The sequence below is a fragment of the Anguilla rostrata genome, chromosome 17 (assembly GCF_018555375.3).
Source record: "Anguilla rostrata isolate EN2019 chromosome 17, ASM1855537v3, whole genome shotgun sequence".
NCBI classification, from domain to species: domain Eukaryota; kingdom Metazoa; phylum Chordata; class Actinopteri; order Anguilliformes; family Anguillidae; genus Anguilla; species Anguilla rostrata.
This window is the reverse complement of record NC_057949.1, coordinates 29,817,541-29,835,115: the sequence shown is the minus strand read 5'-3', so window position 1 is coordinate 29,835,115 and position 17,575 is coordinate 29,817,541. Positions and strand designations below refer to the sequence as shown.

Sequence of the window (17,575 nt, the reverse complement as noted above, 5' to 3'; positions counted from 1 at the left end):
TTTTTTAAGGACAGCAGACAGTCTGCCCTGCTTACGCACTCTCCCTCCCTGTTCAGAGCGCGAGAAGAGGGCTACAGATAGAGCGGGAGCCAGAGCGCGGGAAGTGCCACGGAACCGAACCCAACTCCCGGTCGCGCAGGGAAAGTCGGCCGCCCCACACTTTTCACCCAATTTTCGGTAGGAATTTAAAGACGCTTTCATAGTGACCCTAAACATAACCCATCAAAGCGTAGCCGCCTGTATTCCCGGCAATATGAGTTATTTCCACAAGAGGCGCTGTTTGGAGTTCTGTTCGCTTACCGCTGACAACCTACAACCTCTCGCGTCATTTGCGTCATTGTTTACGTGGAAGTTTGAGGCTCTTACTTCCGACTTTGCTGTCGCTGCGTTGAGGAAGAGATGGCAGTCGTTCCAGCTCAGTCGCTCCGGGTCTCCGAAATCCGGGACCCGGCGGCCCTGTTCGAACGCTACAACACCGAGGAGATTCGGACGATAGAGCGCAAGGTTCGGGGAGAGATCGAGGAGAAGAAGGAGGAACTCCGGCAGATGGTCGGCGAGCGCTACCGGGACCTGATCGACGCCGCGGACACCATCGGGGAGATGCGGCAGAGTTCGGAGAGTGTGGTTCTCTCGATCCAGGACATGTACCGATACTGTCACAAGCTGAAGCAGGGGAAGGCTCCCGCTCCTGCAAATAACAAACAGGAGGTATTTCGTCTTTTTATCTTAAGACCGTCTTGGTCTTGACAGAAGTTGAGGAATTCGAAGTTTGCCCATATATTATTGCTAGCTAGCTGGCTTAGCTGTCTGTGGGTGCTATTTCCGTAAACAAAGCAAGGATGCTTTAAATAAACAAATATAAGCAATTGTATGCCCGTGTTATACACGTGTTTGCATTTTTAAAAGTTGTTTTAGCATATGTTGCACAAAGAAGCGTTATGGGTTGAAGTGTGTTAAATATTGCGGTGTTTAGCTTGGTAAGCCTGCTTTCAGCGTCCATTTCTCAGAAGCACGCGTAGAATACACCAATATATTCTCGCCCGTCTGATAAATTATACTCTGTCACGTAACATAGGTGGCCATTGCACCCGCTGTATTACTGGACGTTGAACTTAATGCTTCGACAGTCCAGACTGACCTTTCTCTACAGCTGAAGCAAATTGTCTTGGGGTGGAGAAATCGGAATCCCTGTTACCATCTCACTTAACAGGGTTGGAACCCGGCTGGAACCAGATTCCGAGACTTCACTTAGTGATATTAATTACTTAAAATTAATTTCTCACTAGATTGTACCGCGCGAGGTAGACCGGTAAAGGAAAAAAAATGCGTATTTGCACTCTGTTAATGAACAAAGTCACGTGCGGCAGAGGTAATTAACAGGATTCTCCTTTTGCCAGACGCAGAGGCAGTCCCAGGAGAAGTTCTACAGCATGGCGTCCCAGATCAAGCTCCTGCTGGAGGTGCCCGAGCGCATCTGGAGCGCCATGGAGGCGTCGCAGTACCTGCGGGCCACGCAGCTCTACCTGCTGTGCAGCCACCTGCACGGCCTGCTGGGCCTGGAGGGCGGGGCCGCCCACTACAGCCCCGTGCTCGCCCGCTTCCCCGTGCTGGTGCGCCAGGTCGCTGCCGCGGGACACTTCAGGTACGCCGCGATCCGCGCCGGGAGGAGAGGCGCTCCCAGACCGCACGGGCCGCGGGCCTGGAGAGAGCACACTAACGCTCCTAAATAATCTTTCTAGTTGGCGCACATTAGTTTTCGGGAGCAAATGATCCTAAAATGGGGTCACTGTAGAGTCTTGGTCTGCTAAATGGCCATAATGTAACATAACATAGCGTAATGTGATGAAATGTGATGTAAGGTAAGTTAATGTAAGGTGATGTGATGTAGGGTGATGTGATGTAAGGTGATGTAATGTGATTTAAGGTAAGTTAATGTAAGGTGATGTGATGTAGGGTGATGTGATGTAAGGTGATGTAATGTGATTTAAGGTAAGTTGATGTAAGGTGATGTAATGTGATGTAAGGTAAGGTGATATAATGTGATGTAATGTGATGTAACATAATGTTATATGATGTAATGTAAGTTAATGTAAGGTGATGTGATATTTCTGTGCCTCCTGTGACTCTCTCTCTCCGGGCAGAGCCACCATCCTGCTGGACAGCAGGTCTCTCCTGCGGGGCCGGGCGGTGTCGGACCAGGCCATCACCGAGGCGCTGGTCTCCACCATGCTGCTGGAGGACAGCTCTCCCCGCCAGGCCCTGGCCGACTTCCTCCTGGCCAGGAAGGCCTCCATCCAACAGCTACTCAACCAGCCGCAGCACGGTGTGTGTGTGTGTGTGAGAGAGAGAGAGAGCGTGCGTGTGTGTGTGTGTGTGTGTGCGAGAGAGAGCGTGTGTGTGTGTGAGAGAGAGAGAGCGTGTGTGTGTGTGTGTGAGAGAGAGCATGTGTGTGTGCGCGAGAGAGCGTGCGTGTGTGTGTGTGTGTGTGTGTGTGTGTGTATTTGTGTGTGAGAGTGTGTGTGTTGTACTGTGTTGGCGATGATACTGTGTTGGTAGTGACGGTGTTGGCGCTGATGCTGTGTTGGTAGTGATGGTGTTGGCGCTGATGCTGTGTTGGGGTTGGGGTTGGTACTGTGTTGGTGCTGATACTGTGTTGGTAGTGATGGCGTTGGTGCTGATACTGTGTTGGTAGTGACGGTGTTGGTGCTGATACTGTTGGTAGTGATGGCGTTGGTGCTGATACTGTGTTGGGGTTGGGGTTGGTACTGTGTTGGTGCTGATGCTGTGTTGGTAGTGATGGCGTTGGTGCTGTTGGGGTTGGTACTGTGTTGGTGCTGATGCTGTGTTGGTAGTGATGGCGTTGGTGCTGATACTGTTGGTAGTGATGGCGTTGGTGCTGATACTGTGTTGGTACTGATGGCGTTGGTGCTGTTGGGGTTGGTACTGTGTCGGCGCTGATGCTGTGACGGCCTTGTTCCACAGGTGCGGGCATTAAGGCGCAGGTGTGCTCGCTGGTGGAGCTGCTGGTCACCACGCTGTACCAGGCGTACGCCGTGTTCTACACCCCCCGCGAGGGCACGCCCAGCGACCCGGGACTCAGCTGCGGCCTGCTCTTCACCACCCTGGAGAGCGTCACCTCCACCACGTCCGCAGGTCCGGCCCACAATGCACTGCGCTCGCCCCAAACATGGCCCCCAGCCTCCTCTTAGGGTGGAGCACGGACGTTAAACAGAATTACACACACAGATGGCTCTTGGGGATGATTGGGGGCTGGGCTGTATCTGTAGGGGAGCTGGGCTGTATCTGTAAGGGAGCTGGGCTGTATCTGTAGGGGAGCTGGGCTGTATCTGTAGGGGAGCTGGGCTGTATCTGTAGGGGAGCTGGGCTGTATCTGTAAGGGAGCTGGGCTGTATCTGTAAGGGAGCTGGGCTGTATCTGTAGGGGAGCTGGGCTGTATCTGTAGGGGAGCTGGGCTGTATCTGTAGGGGAGCTGGGCTGTATCTGTAGGGGGGCTGGGCTGTATCTGTAAGGGAGCTGGGCTGTATCTGTAGGGGAGCTGGGCTGTATCTGTAAGGGAGCTGGGCTGTATCTGTAGGGGAGCTGGGCTGTATCTGTAAGGGAGCTGGGCTGTATCTGTAGGGGAGCTGGGCTGTATCTGTAGGGGAGCTGGGCTGTATCTGTAGGGGAGCTGGGCTGTATCTGTAGGGGAGCTGGGCTGTATCTGTAGGGGAGCTGGGCTCTCTCCTCACCGATGCGTCTGGTCTCTCCCTCAGGGAAAGGGCAGAAGGTTCTGCAGGAGGAGGTGAGCGGGGGCAGCTGGTTTAAGTACCTGCCCCCGTCGGTGCTGGACTTCCAGCCGGCGCTGCGCATGCTGGCCCAGCCCATCCAGGGGGAGCAGCTGAGAGACACCCTGCAGCAGTGGATCCACACGTAAGCCTGGTGGGGTGGCGGGTTGGCAGGATGGCGGGTTGGTGGGTCAGCGGGGTGGCGGGTTGGCAGGATGGCGGGTTGATGGGTCAGTGGGATGGCGGGATGGCGGGGTGGTGGGGTGGGGGGATGGTGGAATGGCGGGTCAGCGGGATGGCGGGATGGTGGGGTGGTGGAATGGCGGGTCAGCGGGATGGCGGGATGGTGGGATGGCGGGGTTAGTGGGATGGCGGGGTGGGGGGATGCTGGAATGGCGGGTCAGCGGGATGGCGGGGTGGTGGTTAAGGCCTCTCTGCTCTCCCCCAGCTGTAAAGAGGACGTGCGCAGTGGGGTGAGCGGGCTGCTGGTGTACGTGAAGAGTCTGAAGGGCCTGGCCGCCATCAGAGACGCCGTCTGGGACCTGCTGAGCAGCGAGTCCATCAGCCAGCACTGGGCCACCGTGTGCCAGCGCCTGCTGGAGCGCCCCCTACCGCTCTGGGATGACTTCCTGCAGCAGCTCTTCCTGCAGCGGCTCCAGGTGCGTGTTAAACCTGCGCTCCCCCGCCCTGGGTGGGCCAGAACGGCCTGCGCTCCCCGCCCTGGGTGGGCCAGAACGGCCTGCGCTCCCCCGGCCTGGGTGGGCCAGAACGGCCTGCGCTCCCCCAGCCTGGGTGGGCCAGAACGGCCTGCGCTCCCCCGGCCTGGGTGGGCCAGAATGGCCTGCGCTCCCCCGGCCTGGGTGGGCCAGAACGGCCTGCGCTCCCCCGCCCTGGGTGGGCCAGAACGGAAACAGCCTCTGAGCTTTCACACAGCGGAACTAAACCACCAGCTTTTCACGCGCTGCAGAGTGTGTGTTCAGCGGAACTGGAGCGGGTCCGCAGCGGTGTCTGAGGAGGGACTAAAGCTCATAACCAGCCGGTCTAGAGCTGCAGCTGAAGCAGGGAAATGCTTCTGTACCAGTATCACAGGCTCCAGACCTGGGATACTCAAACCTGCCTTTCCAGGCCCGTAGTGCTGCTGGATTTATTTTCTCCCTGATAGTTAACTGATCGATTTAATATCACTGATTTGCCAGAGATTTAACTCACCTGGTGTCCCAGGTTTAAATCAGTCCTGATTAGAGGGGAAGAATGAAACCCAGCGGCACTGCTGGCCTCCAGGGCCAGATTTGAGGGTCCCTGGTCCAGAGTGTGTGACACTGGTGTTTAAGCAGTCCCAGGTTAGCTGCAGGTTATTGTCACTGTTCTGTTCAGGTGAAGCTCCTTTTATTCAGCCTGAGATCAGAAGCAGGTTTTCATCTCTGCCCTGCTGTGACGGCTGCTGTAGACCTTGCTGATTGGCTGGAGGGTTTGATTGACGCGCCCGCCTTCCTTTCAGGCTCTGACGCGGGAGGGCACGGAGGGCGTGTCCAGCGGCTCCCGGCAGCTCCTGACGTCCACGCTGCGCGAGCTGGAGGCCCAGTCCAGCAGGGCGGCGCTGTTCGAGCGGGACGTGGCGTCCTTCCTGTGGGCGGAGTCTCCGGGGGACCTGGCGAGCGACGCGGCGTGGGTGGGCGTGTCCCAGCGGGGGGCCCGGGCGCGGAGCGGGCTGGCCATGAAGACGCAGGCGCTCACGCCCTGCGTGCAGACGGTCTGCGCAGCGCTGGACGCCAAGCTGAAGGCGCAGCTGGACGACCTGCAGCACTGCCTGCCCTCCGAGCCCCGCCCCGCGGGCGGAGCCTCCGCCTTCGACCGCTTCACGGACGTGGGCGTGGTGGAGGACACGCTGCGGGCACACTGCCTGGCCTGCGTGCGCGACGTGCTCTCCTGCGTGCGCGCCGAGCTGGCCGTCGCCCGGGGCGACGCGCTGGGGCCCCGCCCACCCGCGCAGCTCAGCTCCGCCCTCTTCCTGGCCCGGCTCTGTCAGTCCGTGGCCGAGCTCTGCCCCAACCTGAAGCAGTGCATCCTGGGAAAGCAGGCGGGCGCCGACCCCGTCGGCAGAGCCACCCCCCGTCAGGGCAAGAAGCTGGGGAAGAGCGTTTCCAAGGCGACGGAGGTCAGCCCCGCCCAGGCGCAGTGGGCGGAGCTGAAGGAGGAGCTGCAGTCCTGCAGCATGGAGGCCTATCGCATATGGAGCTCCGCCCTGTCCCAGGTCAGTCACAGTGTAGCAGAAGAGTCGGGTTTCACAGAAGGGTTGTAATGCGAAGGAGTGGCTGAGTCTTTCACAGAAGGGTTTTAATGTGTGTGTGTGTGTGTCTGTCTGTGTGTGTGTGTCTGTGTGTGCGCGTCTGTGTGTCTGTGTGCGTGCGTCTGTGTGTGTGTGTGTGTGTGCGTCTCTGTGTGCGTGCGTCTGTGTGTGTGTGTGTGTGTGTCTGTGTGTGTGTGTGTATGATTCTCAGGAGCTTGTGAGGAGCTTCACGGATGGTCTCCATGCCGACTCCCCCGGCTCAGTTCTGGCCACAGCCACAAACTGGGAGGAGCTGGAGATACAGGAAGAGGCGGAGTCAGGGAGCAGCGTCACGTCCAAAATCCGCCTTCCTGTCCAGGTGAGGCTCAGACTCAGACGATGTGTCAGTGAGGCTCCAGCAGGAAGTCTGATCAGTGCAGTCCTCTGCACCACACATAGGGGTCCTGCTCTGCCCTGCACAGAGGGGTCCTGGTCTGTTCTGTATCTCAGACGGCTGTAGTCTTGTGTTCCTGCTCAAACACAGGCTGGGCTGTGCTGTGCTGTGCTGTTCTGCGCTGTGCTGTTCTGCGCTGTTCTGCGCTGTGCTGTTCTGTTCTGTTCTGTGCTGTGCTGTGCTGTTCTGTTCTGTGCTGTGCTGTGCTGTGCTGTTCTGTGCTGTGCTGTGCTGTGCTGTTCTGTGCTGTGCTGTGCTGTTCTGACGCTCCCCTCTCCTCCACAGCCCTCCTGGTACGTGCAGTCTCTGCTCTTCCACCTGTGCCTGGAGGTGAACAGGGTCGGAGGTCACGCCCTGCCCAAGGTCACCCTGCAGGAGCTCCTGAGAGGCTGTTTGGACCTGGTGGTGTCTGAGTACGAGAAGCTCACCCAGCACACTCAGAGCAAGGTAGCGGTGTGTGTGTGTGTGTGCGTGTGTGTGTGTGTGAGTGTATATAAGTGTGTGTGTGTGTGTGTCTGTGTGTATAGCGTGTTTGTATAACTCTCTCTCTCTCTGCAGGACGGCTCGTTCCCTGTCACTCAGAGTAGGGCTCTGCAGCTGCTGTTTGACCTGCGCTTCCTCTGCAGCACCCTGAGTCCCCGTCCCGAAGACAGCAAGAGCCCCCGCCCCGCCCAGGACCCCCGGTACCATGCCCACACCCCCCAGACACACCCACTGCTCCTGCACACCCCTGCCCCTCCCTGACACGCCCCCTCCCAACATACACGCCCACCGCTCTGAGACAGATGCTGCTCTTCCTCTTCCTGAGGTGAACAGTGATCTCAGTCCCTGGCTCGTCTCTTACCTGCAGGGTGCAGCAGGTGTGTGACCTCCTGGAGAGCCACATCGACCCCTTCGACCTGGACGTGTTCACACCCCCCCTCAACAGCAACCTCAACCGCCTGTCACAGAGGACCTCGGTGTGTACCGCCCGCCCTCACGCGACCCGGACCGATGCTGTGTTTGCGTGCTGTGCTGTGATTCGGCGGCTGTACTGTGCTCTGATTCACTGGCTGTACTATGCTCTGATTTGGGGCTGTGCTTTGATTTGAGGCTGTGCTCTGATTTGAGGCTGTGCTCTGATTCAGGGTGCTCTGATTCAAGGCTGTGCTCTGATTCGTGGCTGTGCTCTGATTCGAGGCTGAGCTCTGATTCGAGGCTGTGCTCCGATTTGAGGGCTGTGCTCTGATTCGCTGGCTGTGCTCTGATTCATGGCTGTGCTCTGATTCAAGGCTGTGCTCTGATTCGAGGCTGTGCTCTGATTCATGGCTGTGCTCTGATTCAAGGCTGTGCTCTGATTCGAGGCTGTGCTCTGATTCGAGGCTGTGCTCTCTCTCTGTGCAGGTGCTGCTGGGTCTGCTGACGGGCCCGGAGAAGCAGTTCAGCTCTCGGGGAAACAGCGTCGGCTCCCAGGAGCCCTACAACATCCTGCCCCTGGCCAGCAGCCAGATCCGGTGAGCTAAGCCCCGCCTTCCACCCAGTGCCGCCTGTCACTCACCTGCGCTGTCTTTATTCATGGTTTCTTTCACACACTCTCCCCCCCCCCATCTCTCCCCCCTCTCTCCCTCTCTTTCTCTCTTACTCTCCTCTTTCCCTCCCTCCCTCTCTCTCACTCTCACCCCTCACTCCCTCTCCATTTCTCCCTCCCTCTCTGTTTCTCTCTCTCCCTCCCTCTCTCTTTTCTTTCTTTTCCTCTTTAAAGGTTTGGGCTGCTGCCCCTCAGCATGTCGCAGTCCAGGAAGGCCAAGGCAGCGACGCTGGGTGTGGACGTCACGCGCCCGCTGGTGAGTGGGCTGATGGGAAGGGGTCAGGGGTCGGGGGTCAGGGGTTAGGGGAGGGGCGGGAGGGCGGGGTTACTCAGGTCATTCCTGTCATTCAGGCTAGGGCAGAGGAACGTTCCTCTGTTGCTCAGTGATTGGTGGGCATCATTGTGGGCGTGGCCAGGCACAGTCCCTGGTGCTCAGCTCTGTCTCTTCATTCTGCACCTGCAGCCGATCTGAGGTCACCTGACCCTGGAGGCCGGTCGCCGGGATACCGCTGCCGTGGGTGACCGTCGTGCGTTTGCTGTGTGCTCGTGACCGTTTGCGCTCTCCCTCTCGCGCCTGTAGAGTTTCTCCTCTGCGCTCTGACTCTCGCGCCTGTAGAGTTTCTCCTCTGCGCTCCCTCTCTCGCGCCTGTAGAGTTTCTCCTCTGCGCTCTGACTCTCGCTGTGGGGGAGGAGGGGTTAGGGACGTGAAACACGCCTCTTCCGTTCGCTTGGTCTGGGCTCTCTACCCACAGCCTGGTGAATTCAGCAGTTTTTTTACTTATGGCTAGAAGCCGCTGGTTGAGTGTGGATTCAGCAAAGTAATCCATCCATCCCTCCATTATCTATACCCGCTTCTCCTGGGCAGGGTCGTGGGGGGGTGCTGGAGCCTATCCCAGCGTGCATTGGGCGAGAGGCAGGAACACACCCTGGACAGGCTGCTGATCTGTCCCAGGGCACTCACACCATTCCCTCACCAGTCACAGTAAAATGATGTGAGCCTTACGTTGACTGGTGAGAGAGGTGGGTTGTCCTTTTACCTGAGTGTTCCTCTCCAGCATACCTGGAGGATATACAGGTATGTTACAGCTGATTGGTGCATTGGAAGCTGAAACAGGAAGTTAAAGTTGACTGTGCATTGGAAGCTGAAACAGGAAGTTAAAGCTGACAGAATGTGCTTCGTCAGCATTAACAGACCTGTATATCCTCCAGGTACGCTGAACGCTGCTTGCCTTTAGAGCTATATACACCTGAGGTGTTTATGTAGAGGCAGGTAACTGTGCGTGCATATTAGGTACAGTGTACCTGCATTGAAAATGTTACTATGTTTTTACAGTTACCTGTTCCCAGTGTAACTAAGTTACAGATTCCCCTTGCTTGTGATTGGTTAGAATTAGTGATTGACGTGTGTCTGGGCAACTAAGCTCCTCCCAGTGGTTTGGGGGATGTTTATTAGGCTCCTTTTCCCCTTTTTCTCCTCAGGTCCCCCCCGCCTCCGCCCCCCCCACGGAGGCCACCTTCCGCCCAGGGAGTCTGTTCAGACAGCTGACCAATCAGGAGGAAGACTCGGTCACACCCTCTCTCTTCAAACTGGGCTGGCTGTCTGGAATGACCAAGTGATCATTTCACCGGGCGTTTTAATGTGTACAGACTGTAACATACGCATCTATAAATGCACTCTCAAACACTAATGCAGATTTGGAGGTGTATGATTGATTAATACAGTTTCTTTTAAATCCAGCCACTCCGTTGAGTTGATCACAATGTGGGATGTCTAGACCAGCTTTGAATCATCACAGATCTTATTGCTATAACACAAAAATAGTGTAAAGTTGTACTATAGTGTCAAATATTTTTCAAATTTGTTTTCTACAAACTTTTAAAAAATGAAGCATTGTTTCTGACTGAGTGCAGATAAACAGTTCTACATTACTGTCTTCAGTTTGTTTTTATTTCGGTCAAAGCTGCTATTATTTATAAATCATATTCTTCCTCGCTACAGAGCGTTTTTCATTGTAAACACATTGGTTAAAAACAGAACGGCACTGCACAGACAGAAATCTTTCACAGAAACCTACAGAAATCTTTCACAGAAACCTACAGAAATCTTTCACAGAAACCTACAGAAAGCTTTCACAGAATCCTTCAGAAATCTTTCACAGAAACCTACAGAAACCTTCCACAGAAACCTTCAGAAATCTTTCACAGAAACCTACAGAAACCTTCCACAGAAACCTTCAGAAAGCTTTCACAGAAGCCTACGGTGGGGGATGAGCATTATTCTGTTGTGCTCTTGAGCGTGTGTTGAAGGCTGTCGTGTGTCTGTGGGTAGTATTGGCGAGGGGGTGATCTTGGTGCCCCCTGCTGGTCAGCGGGGGAAGTAGCTCTGTGTGTTGGCTGACTCCCAGGGGCAGACCACCTCCTGCATGGTGACCCTGGCCGCCTCCCGACGCTCCTCCAGGAGGCGCTGCAGCCTCTCGTGGGCGTCGTCCTCCTCGTTCGGAAAGAAGCTGAGAAGCAGAGACACACAGCGGTCACAGCCGGCCAGCAGCCATCGGCGCATTTCGCCAGAAATGAAGCTGTTCGACGTGAAAATCCAGGTTCAGAAAGTACAAGCCCTCCTCACTATTTTGTTCCAGTCACCTGGATTTGATAATTAGCACAATTCTGCAGCTGATTAGTGACTTCAGCTGGCTGAGTCGATGGTGGAAGGAACACACAGCAGGACCTTTACTGTCTGACCCCTGGATGTTCCACCCCAGTTGTGTGAGTCTGAGTGAAATGGCTGCCCAATCAGAGTGCCTGCACAAGGTCATGTGATGCATGATGGGAGTGCCGTGTGTGAGGGACTCACAGGGCTATGGTCCTGGGCCTGGGGCGGGTGGAGCGCTGGCCCCCCTCGGCGTCAGCGTGGGTGCACGCGGGCTGGGGGGGGGCGCACTTGGGCGAGGGGGAGCGGTGCAGAGCCAGGGTCATACGGCGCCGGTGGGTCGGCTTCCGGAACTCTCCGCACGGCCCCGACGCCTCGCCCGCAGAGTCGAGTGCTTCCGACAGCCCCGCGTCTCCGCGCTCAGGGGGGGGCGGGGTCGGGGCGGGGCCGCCGTTTCCCCGGCGATCCCTCCCGGGCGTGGGCGGGGCATCCGTGGCCACGCTGAAGGAGGAGGAGGAGGAGGAGCAGCGAGCGGGCGATGAAGAGAGGTGCACCCGGTTGAGGGCCGTCTGCCAGTGGACCGAACACAGAGCCAGGTGGGACACCTGCGCCTTCCATTTGAGGGACAAGAGCAGGTCAGCACACGCACCCCTCAAACACAGCACCCCTTAAACCCACCAGCACCCCTCAAACACACACGCACCCCTCAAATACACCCACACCCCTCAAACACACACCACCCCTTAAACCCACCAGCACCCCTCAAACACACACGCACCCCTCAAATACACCCACACCCCTCAAACACACACCCAACCCAAACCACACACCCCTCAAACACCACCACTAAACCCCCTCCTAAACACACACCCTTAAACCCACCAGCACCCCTCAAACACACACGCACCCCTCAAATACACCCACAACCCTCGAACACACTCAAACGCATCCCTCAAATACACACACACCCCCCAAACACACCTGCCCCCCTCACATGCAGGTCAACACAAACAATGACTGCCTCAAATGGAAAAGAAAGAACAGGCTTGTTCTCTTGATTCCCAAAAGGTGAAATGTTATATAGTTTAATGTTTCTAATGAAAATATGAAAGTTGTGGACTGTGACAAGTTATGATACTCAAACCTGTTGGGGGGGTGGGGACTTAAACCAAACACATTGGTAGGATTCTCTAAATTACTCAAAATTAAATAGTCTACACTTCCAAAAACAAAAATCTAATTCACATCAAATTTTTGCCGGAAAACAACAGGAAAACAACGTAAAAATATTTTTTAAAGATCCAATCCAAATCCAATCCAAGATGAAAGGTAAAGCCAGTGAGTGCAGCACTGTGATCGGAAGCATAAATCTTTGATCCTCCCACTTTCTCAACATTGAAGTCACCCATCGGGGTATTTGCATGCCAATTAGCAGGACTACAAATTGATGTCACGATTTCTTCGCAAATGTCACCGGACCTGGACAGTAAGCAAAATGCCACGGCGTCGCCATTTAAGTTGACATCAAAGTTGGGTCGGCTGCCAGTAGGAAAGGTCTTCTGTCTGTTTGACTAGCCACCTGCAACTTCTAATGAGGAAAAAGGTCACCGGTGGAGGCACTGATTGGCCGTGTGCTAAACCAGATTTGTGGGATTCCATTCAAGGCAAGAGATTCTTCTCAAATACACACTGCGTATGTTTGTGAAGTGATTTTTTATGCCATTTTATGAGTATATATATACTGTATATTTATTTTACAACCTTAAATGTAAAGTATATCCGTTGAAGAGTAATGTTATGAAGGAAATGACACAAAAACAGTAACACTATGTACACATGATTCAAAAGACATGCAGGACAGAACAAAGACAGTTTGATGTTTTATGGATTTATTGGACGTATGACAGCAGAACATGCATGTTGAACATTTTAACAGACACACCAGAGCTGCTTCTGTTCCACACACACAAACACGTCTCATGCACACTCTGTCTCACTCACTCACACACACACACACACACAGACTCGGTGTGTTTTGAATATGACAGTGTAAGTGACATATAGATGTAGATGGCAATATACAGTAGCATTGATTGAGCACTGAGACTGAGACACACACGCACATGCACACAAACAGAGTGACACAAAGACAGCGACTAATCCTGTTAATCTGCCTTCTATTGTCTAAATAAACTTTTAATTTTAAATTGATTAAAATTAATTTATGCATTTGCATATTTATATGTCAAATGTTATATGTTTTTATACACTTTAACCTGGCTGATGCTATGATATCATTGTTTACAGAATAACTTTGCATAGATTCCACTCAATTGTACATCTTTCAAGTAGCCTAATATTTATACATCTCTTGTAAGTAATTATTGTGTTATTTTTACAACAGTAATTGCGTTTAATATCTTAATTTATGTGTGCTATCACATTGCCCCCCTGCTTTTTGTGCCGGGGACATTGAGGAAAGTATTACAGTATTTCCCAGGAGGTCATGCTGCAGATCGGTGAGAGAATGCCTGAACCCATCAGCAATCAGGCTGCACACAGCCTCTATGCTACGGTGTTACTTTAGTTTACATATTTGGGGGGGGGGTAAAATGGTCAGACCCTGAGAAGTGCAACCCTGTAGGGGGTCGGGGGGCAGGGGAATGGGGGTGATCCTCCCCCTAGAAGAAATTAAATTATAATTTCTGGTAAATTCTAAGGGGGAAATACCTCAGGCTAGAGATAAGTTTACCCCAGTCACAGCATGAAATCCCCATCTTTATTACATTAAATTATTTTTCTCTGCATCGTGTTATATTATGGGAGGGGTTGTTTAGCCTGTTTTGTGATATTTGGGGGGGGGGGGGGTTAACTCCACCCCCCCATAAATTACGGCCTTGGTTACAGAGCAGCCCTGTAAAGCCCCGTTACAGCCCCGGAGAGTTTGGGCGGTTGGGGCAGTTTGGGCGGTTTTGGGCGGTTGGGGCAGTTTGGGGCGGTTTTGGGCGGTTGGGGCAGTTTGGGGCGGTTTGGGCGGTTGGGGCAGTTTGGGGCAGCTTTGGGCGGTTGGGGCAGTTTGGGGCAGTTTGGGCGGTTTGGGGGCAGTTTGTGGCGGTTTGGGGCGGTTTGTGGCGGTTTGGGGCGGTTTGGGCGTTTGGGGCAGTTTGGGCGTTGGGTTTGGGCAGTTTGGGCGGTTGGGGCAGTTTGGGCGGTTGCAGTTGGGCGGTTGGGGCAGTTTGGGGCAGTCTGGGGCGGTTTGGGGCAGTTTGGGCGGTTTTGGGCAGTTTGGGGCGGTTTTGGGCGGTTTGGGCGGTTGGGGCAGTTTGGGGCGGTTTGGGCAGTTTGGGCGGTTGGGGCAGTTTGGGGCAGCTTTGGGCGGTTGGGGCAGTTTGGGGCAGTCTGGGGCGGTTGGGGCAGTTTGGGCAGTTTTGGGCAGTTTGGGGCGTTTGGGCGGTTTGGGCGGTTTGAGGCAGTTTGGGGCGGTTTGGGCGGTTTGGGGCAGTTTGGGGCGGTTTGGGCGGTTGGGGCAGTTTGGGGCAGTTTGGGGCAGTTTGGGCGGTTGGGGCAGTTTGGGGCAGTTTGGGCTCGGCCCGACGGCTTTACTTCCGGTTGCGGTCCAGCTTGCTCATGACCTGTTTGATGTCCACCTGTTTGGTGGCGGCCGCTATCTTGGCCTTCTCCTCCTCCGCCTGCTGCCAGAGGATTATGGGATGGATTCCGGGCCTGCGGTTACGGGCGTTCTGCTCCAGCTGCGCATCACTGCGGGAGACGCACAACAGACCAATGAGACGCGTGACAGACCAATGAGACGCTTGAAAGATGTGTGACAGACCAATGAGACGCTTGACAGATGTGTGACAGACCAATGAGACGCACTCGTCCTCTCTCACACACACACTCATACACATATATACACGCACACACACACTTACACACTCACTTGTACACACACACACACACACTCTCACACATATACTTTCTTCTCATATAGTGCTCAGGCTGTGACACTCACTCATGTGGTCACCCTATCACATGTCCTCACCAGGTCTGTCACGTTTTTATCAGTTTCATTTGGTGTGTTTGGTGAAGATTTTGGATTTCGCTAAAGCATGAGTTTTAAATTACGATGGCATTGACTCTAGCTGATGTGTTGGAAGTTCTAGAAGAACCTGGCATGGAGTACATGCTAGTCAATCCATAGCATTTATCTCTGAAAGGAAAAGTTGGGTGCAGGAGCTCCGTCCCACCTGAAGTTGTGTGTCTCTGGATTCAGAGCTTTCTTCTGCGTGTCCTTGAACACCGGAGACTTCAGGTAGCGTCCGTAGGTGTCCTGCAATTCAGACGTTGCATTACATTCCGTTCAACGTAAGCATACTGAACTGTTCGCCACTGTTTGACAAGAGCAGGCCGTTGGCTAGGCTACTGTTTTAGCCGACTGATCGCATGCACTGTGATCTCCACCCTAAAGGCCGCACCTTTTTCATGAGCATGAAGATGTGGGTCTGCGCTGCGTCCAGGACGTAGCGGTGCGGGTGGTCCAGGCCCTTCACCGTGATGGCCATGGTCTTCTGGTCGATGTTGATCCAGCGGGGAGCCCCTGGGGCCAGGAAGGTCCTGTGGAGGGAGACAGCGCACGTTCAGATCGGCCGTGGAAGGGCACGGGGCTCCAGGTTGTCCGTTGGGTGCACCCAAACCGAAAGCAAGACAGCGCTACAACATTCAGGAGGCTTCGACAGAACTACTTCCTCAGCTAGCATTCGACAGAGCTACCTCCTCAGCTAGCATTCGACAGAGCTACCTCCTCAGCTCAGCATAGCATGAGCTACCTCCGAGCTAGCTTCGACAGAGCTACCTCCTCAGCTAGCATTCGACAGAGCCCCCTCCTCAGCTAGTGTTCGACAGAGCTACCTCCTCAGCTAGTGTTTAACGGAGCTACCTCCTCAGCTTGTGTTTGACAGAGCTACCCCCTCAGCTAGTGTGGCTGTCCTTACTAATTCACTTGAGCAACTACACAGTGGCAAAAATGTAACCCGTGCAAGGTAAGGGATGTCTGTAGAATGAATTATGGACAGTTCAAAAAGTATGAATAACAGCCTCCTATTTTCCATGGGTTAGGTTATTCCTTAATATGGGGTTACTGAATATATAGTTCTATGTGCCTGTTGGTGTTGGTATGGAAACCACTAATATGTCTTTGATGTGTGAAGAGAGCAAAAGGCCTGAAGCATGTTGGGGTTTTTTTCTGGACTCTCCCTTCCTGTTTCAGAGAGGGTCTCACTTGTAAATGCTCTCAGCCTTCTCCTTCATGGAGTCAGCGGTTCCCCACTTCATCTCCTCTGCGGCCTCCCAGAAGGCCAAGTTCTCCCCTGTGTTCAGAGAGACAAACACAAGCAGTAGGGTTGCCAGATTTAGACTACCCTGTGTTCAGACAGACGCACAAGAACAAGCAGTAGGGTTGCCAGATTTAGACTACCCTGTGCTCAAACACAGATGAGCATAGGTGGCAGGGATGCCAGATTTTCAGAATTAGTCAACACTTGACCACTGGAAGCACGGTGGGGAGCTGTCGGAATAAATTAGGGAAGGGCGGGTGGTGGTCGAGGCTGTGGGGGCTAAATGGTACATTTTTTTCGTGAATTACTCAAAGTGCACATTCCACTGTCCTGTCAGGACCTCAAACTGGACCTGTACAAATACAGTCTGGTCAAAAAAGCAGAAATCTGGCAATCCTAACAGGCAGTCAGGAACACTGGTATGAGCTAGATCTGTTCTGAGGATCCTGGGTTTACATCTAAATCCTGAATATGCTCTCCCTCCCCAGGCAAGCTGCTCTCCCTCCCCAGGCGAGCTGCTCTCCCTCAGTCCGAGCTCTCACCTCGGACTCTTTTCCTCCCAGGCAAGCTGTCTCCCTCCCCAGGCGAGGCTTCTCCAGAAGCTGCTCCTCCCAGGCAGCTGCTCTCCACTCCCAGGCAAGCTGCCGCCAATCCCTCTGTCCGACACTCACCGCTGAACTCCTTCTTCAGAAACTTCCAGAAGTCCGCCCGTCCGCGAGGGTCGTTCAGGAGCTCGTAGAAGCTGAAGGTCCAGTGTTCCACACGCATCTGAGTTGGGATTTCCGCGCTGGGAAGCACACATTCAATATCGTTAAGTTTTCATCTTGCTTGACCCTTTGATATTACACGTTGGTTATTTTCCTAAAATCGTTCTTATAACCTAAGGCAGGTGGGCCTTACTTCGGCATGTTCAGCTCCCAGTAAGTGCTGTCGTCTGTTAGCCAGGGGTTGCTAGGGAGACACGGTGCCAGGAAGGGGTCATGCGTCTTGTACGTCGTGACAAACTTGACGAGGCTGCAGTGGCACATGGCAAAGAAAAAAAAAGTCACACACACAACGCCCTCCACCACAGTGGGCGTAACGTACAGTCGCTCCCAGCGATGCTAACTGCTACAGGTAAATGCCCTCCACCGCAGCAGGACGCTAACGTGCTACAGGTAAACGCCCTCCACCGCAGCAGGACGTTAACGTGCTACAGGTAAACGCCCTCCACCACAGCCAGATGCTTACGTGCTACAGGTAAATGCCCTCCACCGCAGCAGGACGCTAACGTGCTACAGATAAACGCCCTTCACCGCATCAGGACGCTAACGTGCTACAGATAAACGCCCTCCACCGCAGCAGGATGCTAACGTGCTACAGATACAGCATGTATGAAATACTGCACAAACAGCCTGCCTGCAAAAAAGGAAAAGACTTGATGGCCAAATGACAGCGTTACAGAGCAGCTGCCTGGTGGGAGAACAAGCATTCGGACGAGTCCCGGTCGGGTTCCGACAGAACTTACGCTCCGAGAGAGACCG

The 17,575-nt window shown here is 54.2% G+C and overlaps 3 protein-coding genes across 4 annotated transcripts in view; 1 reads left to right on the top strand and 2 right to left on the bottom strand.

Moving 5' to 3' along the window:
* The first annotated feature begins 341 nt into the window (after positions 1 to 341).
* cog1 (component of oligomeric golgi complex 1) lies at positions 342 to 10,006 on the top strand. 2 transcript variants are annotated; one of them, XM_064315200.1, is made up of 15 exons: positions 342 to 708; positions 1,398 to 1,642; positions 2,142 to 2,323; positions 2,983 to 3,153; positions 3,774 to 3,930; positions 4,234 to 4,444; positions 5,284 to 6,036; positions 6,284 to 6,430; positions 6,791 to 6,952; positions 7,064 to 7,188; positions 7,356 to 7,464; positions 7,889 to 7,998; positions 8,247 to 8,328; positions 8,536 to 8,586; positions 9,552 to 9,760. In XM_064315200.1, exons 1-14 carry the CDS (start codon positions 400 to 402, stop codon positions 8,542 to 8,544), a joined length of 2,772 nt encoding a protein of 923 aa, XP_064171270.1. In that variant the 5' UTR covers positions 342 to 399; the 3' UTR covers positions 8,545 to 8,586; positions 9,552 to 9,760. The 2 variants fall into 2 exon arrangements, with proteins under 2 accessions (XP_064171270.1, XP_064171268.1); XM_064315198.1 differs by lacking the exon at positions 8,536 to 8,586 and having other exon boundaries at positions 9,552 to 10,006.
* Positions 9,984 to 12,128, bottom strand: LOC135244114 (uncharacterized). Its single transcript, XM_064316319.1, has 3 exons — positions 12,125 to 12,128; positions 10,924 to 11,386; positions 9,984 to 10,579 (listed from the first exon to the last, which is right to left on the bottom strand). Exons 1-3 carry the CDS (start codon positions 12,126 to 12,128, stop codon positions 10,438 to 10,440), a joined length of 609 nt encoding a protein of 202 aa, XP_064172389.1. The 3' UTR covers positions 9,984 to 10,437.
* Positions 12,129 to 13,932: 1,804 nt separating this feature from the next.
* The window catches only part of rgs9a (regulator of G protein signaling 9a), a 13,822-nt gene continuing 10,179 nt past the window's right edge, over positions 13,933 to 17,575 (bottom strand). Inside the window, exons 11-17 of the mRNA XM_064316327.1 lie at positions 17,560 to 17,575; positions 16,953 to 17,066; positions 16,724 to 16,839; positions 15,998 to 16,085; positions 15,195 to 15,333; positions 14,967 to 15,049; positions 13,933 to 14,478 (exon numbers count right to left, since the gene is read on the bottom strand). The exon at positions 17,560 to 17,575 is cut by the window's right edge and continues 46 nt beyond it. Of these exons, the coding sequence (XP_064172397.1) occupies positions 14,319 to 14,478; positions 14,967 to 15,049; positions 15,195 to 15,333; positions 15,998 to 16,085; positions 16,724 to 16,839; positions 16,953 to 17,066; positions 17,560 to 17,575 (716 nt within the window). The 3' untranslated portion in view covers positions 13,933 to 14,318. The remainder of the gene's footprint in view (positions 14,479 to 14,966; positions 15,050 to 15,194; positions 15,334 to 15,997; positions 16,086 to 16,723; positions 16,840 to 16,952; positions 17,067 to 17,559) is intronic.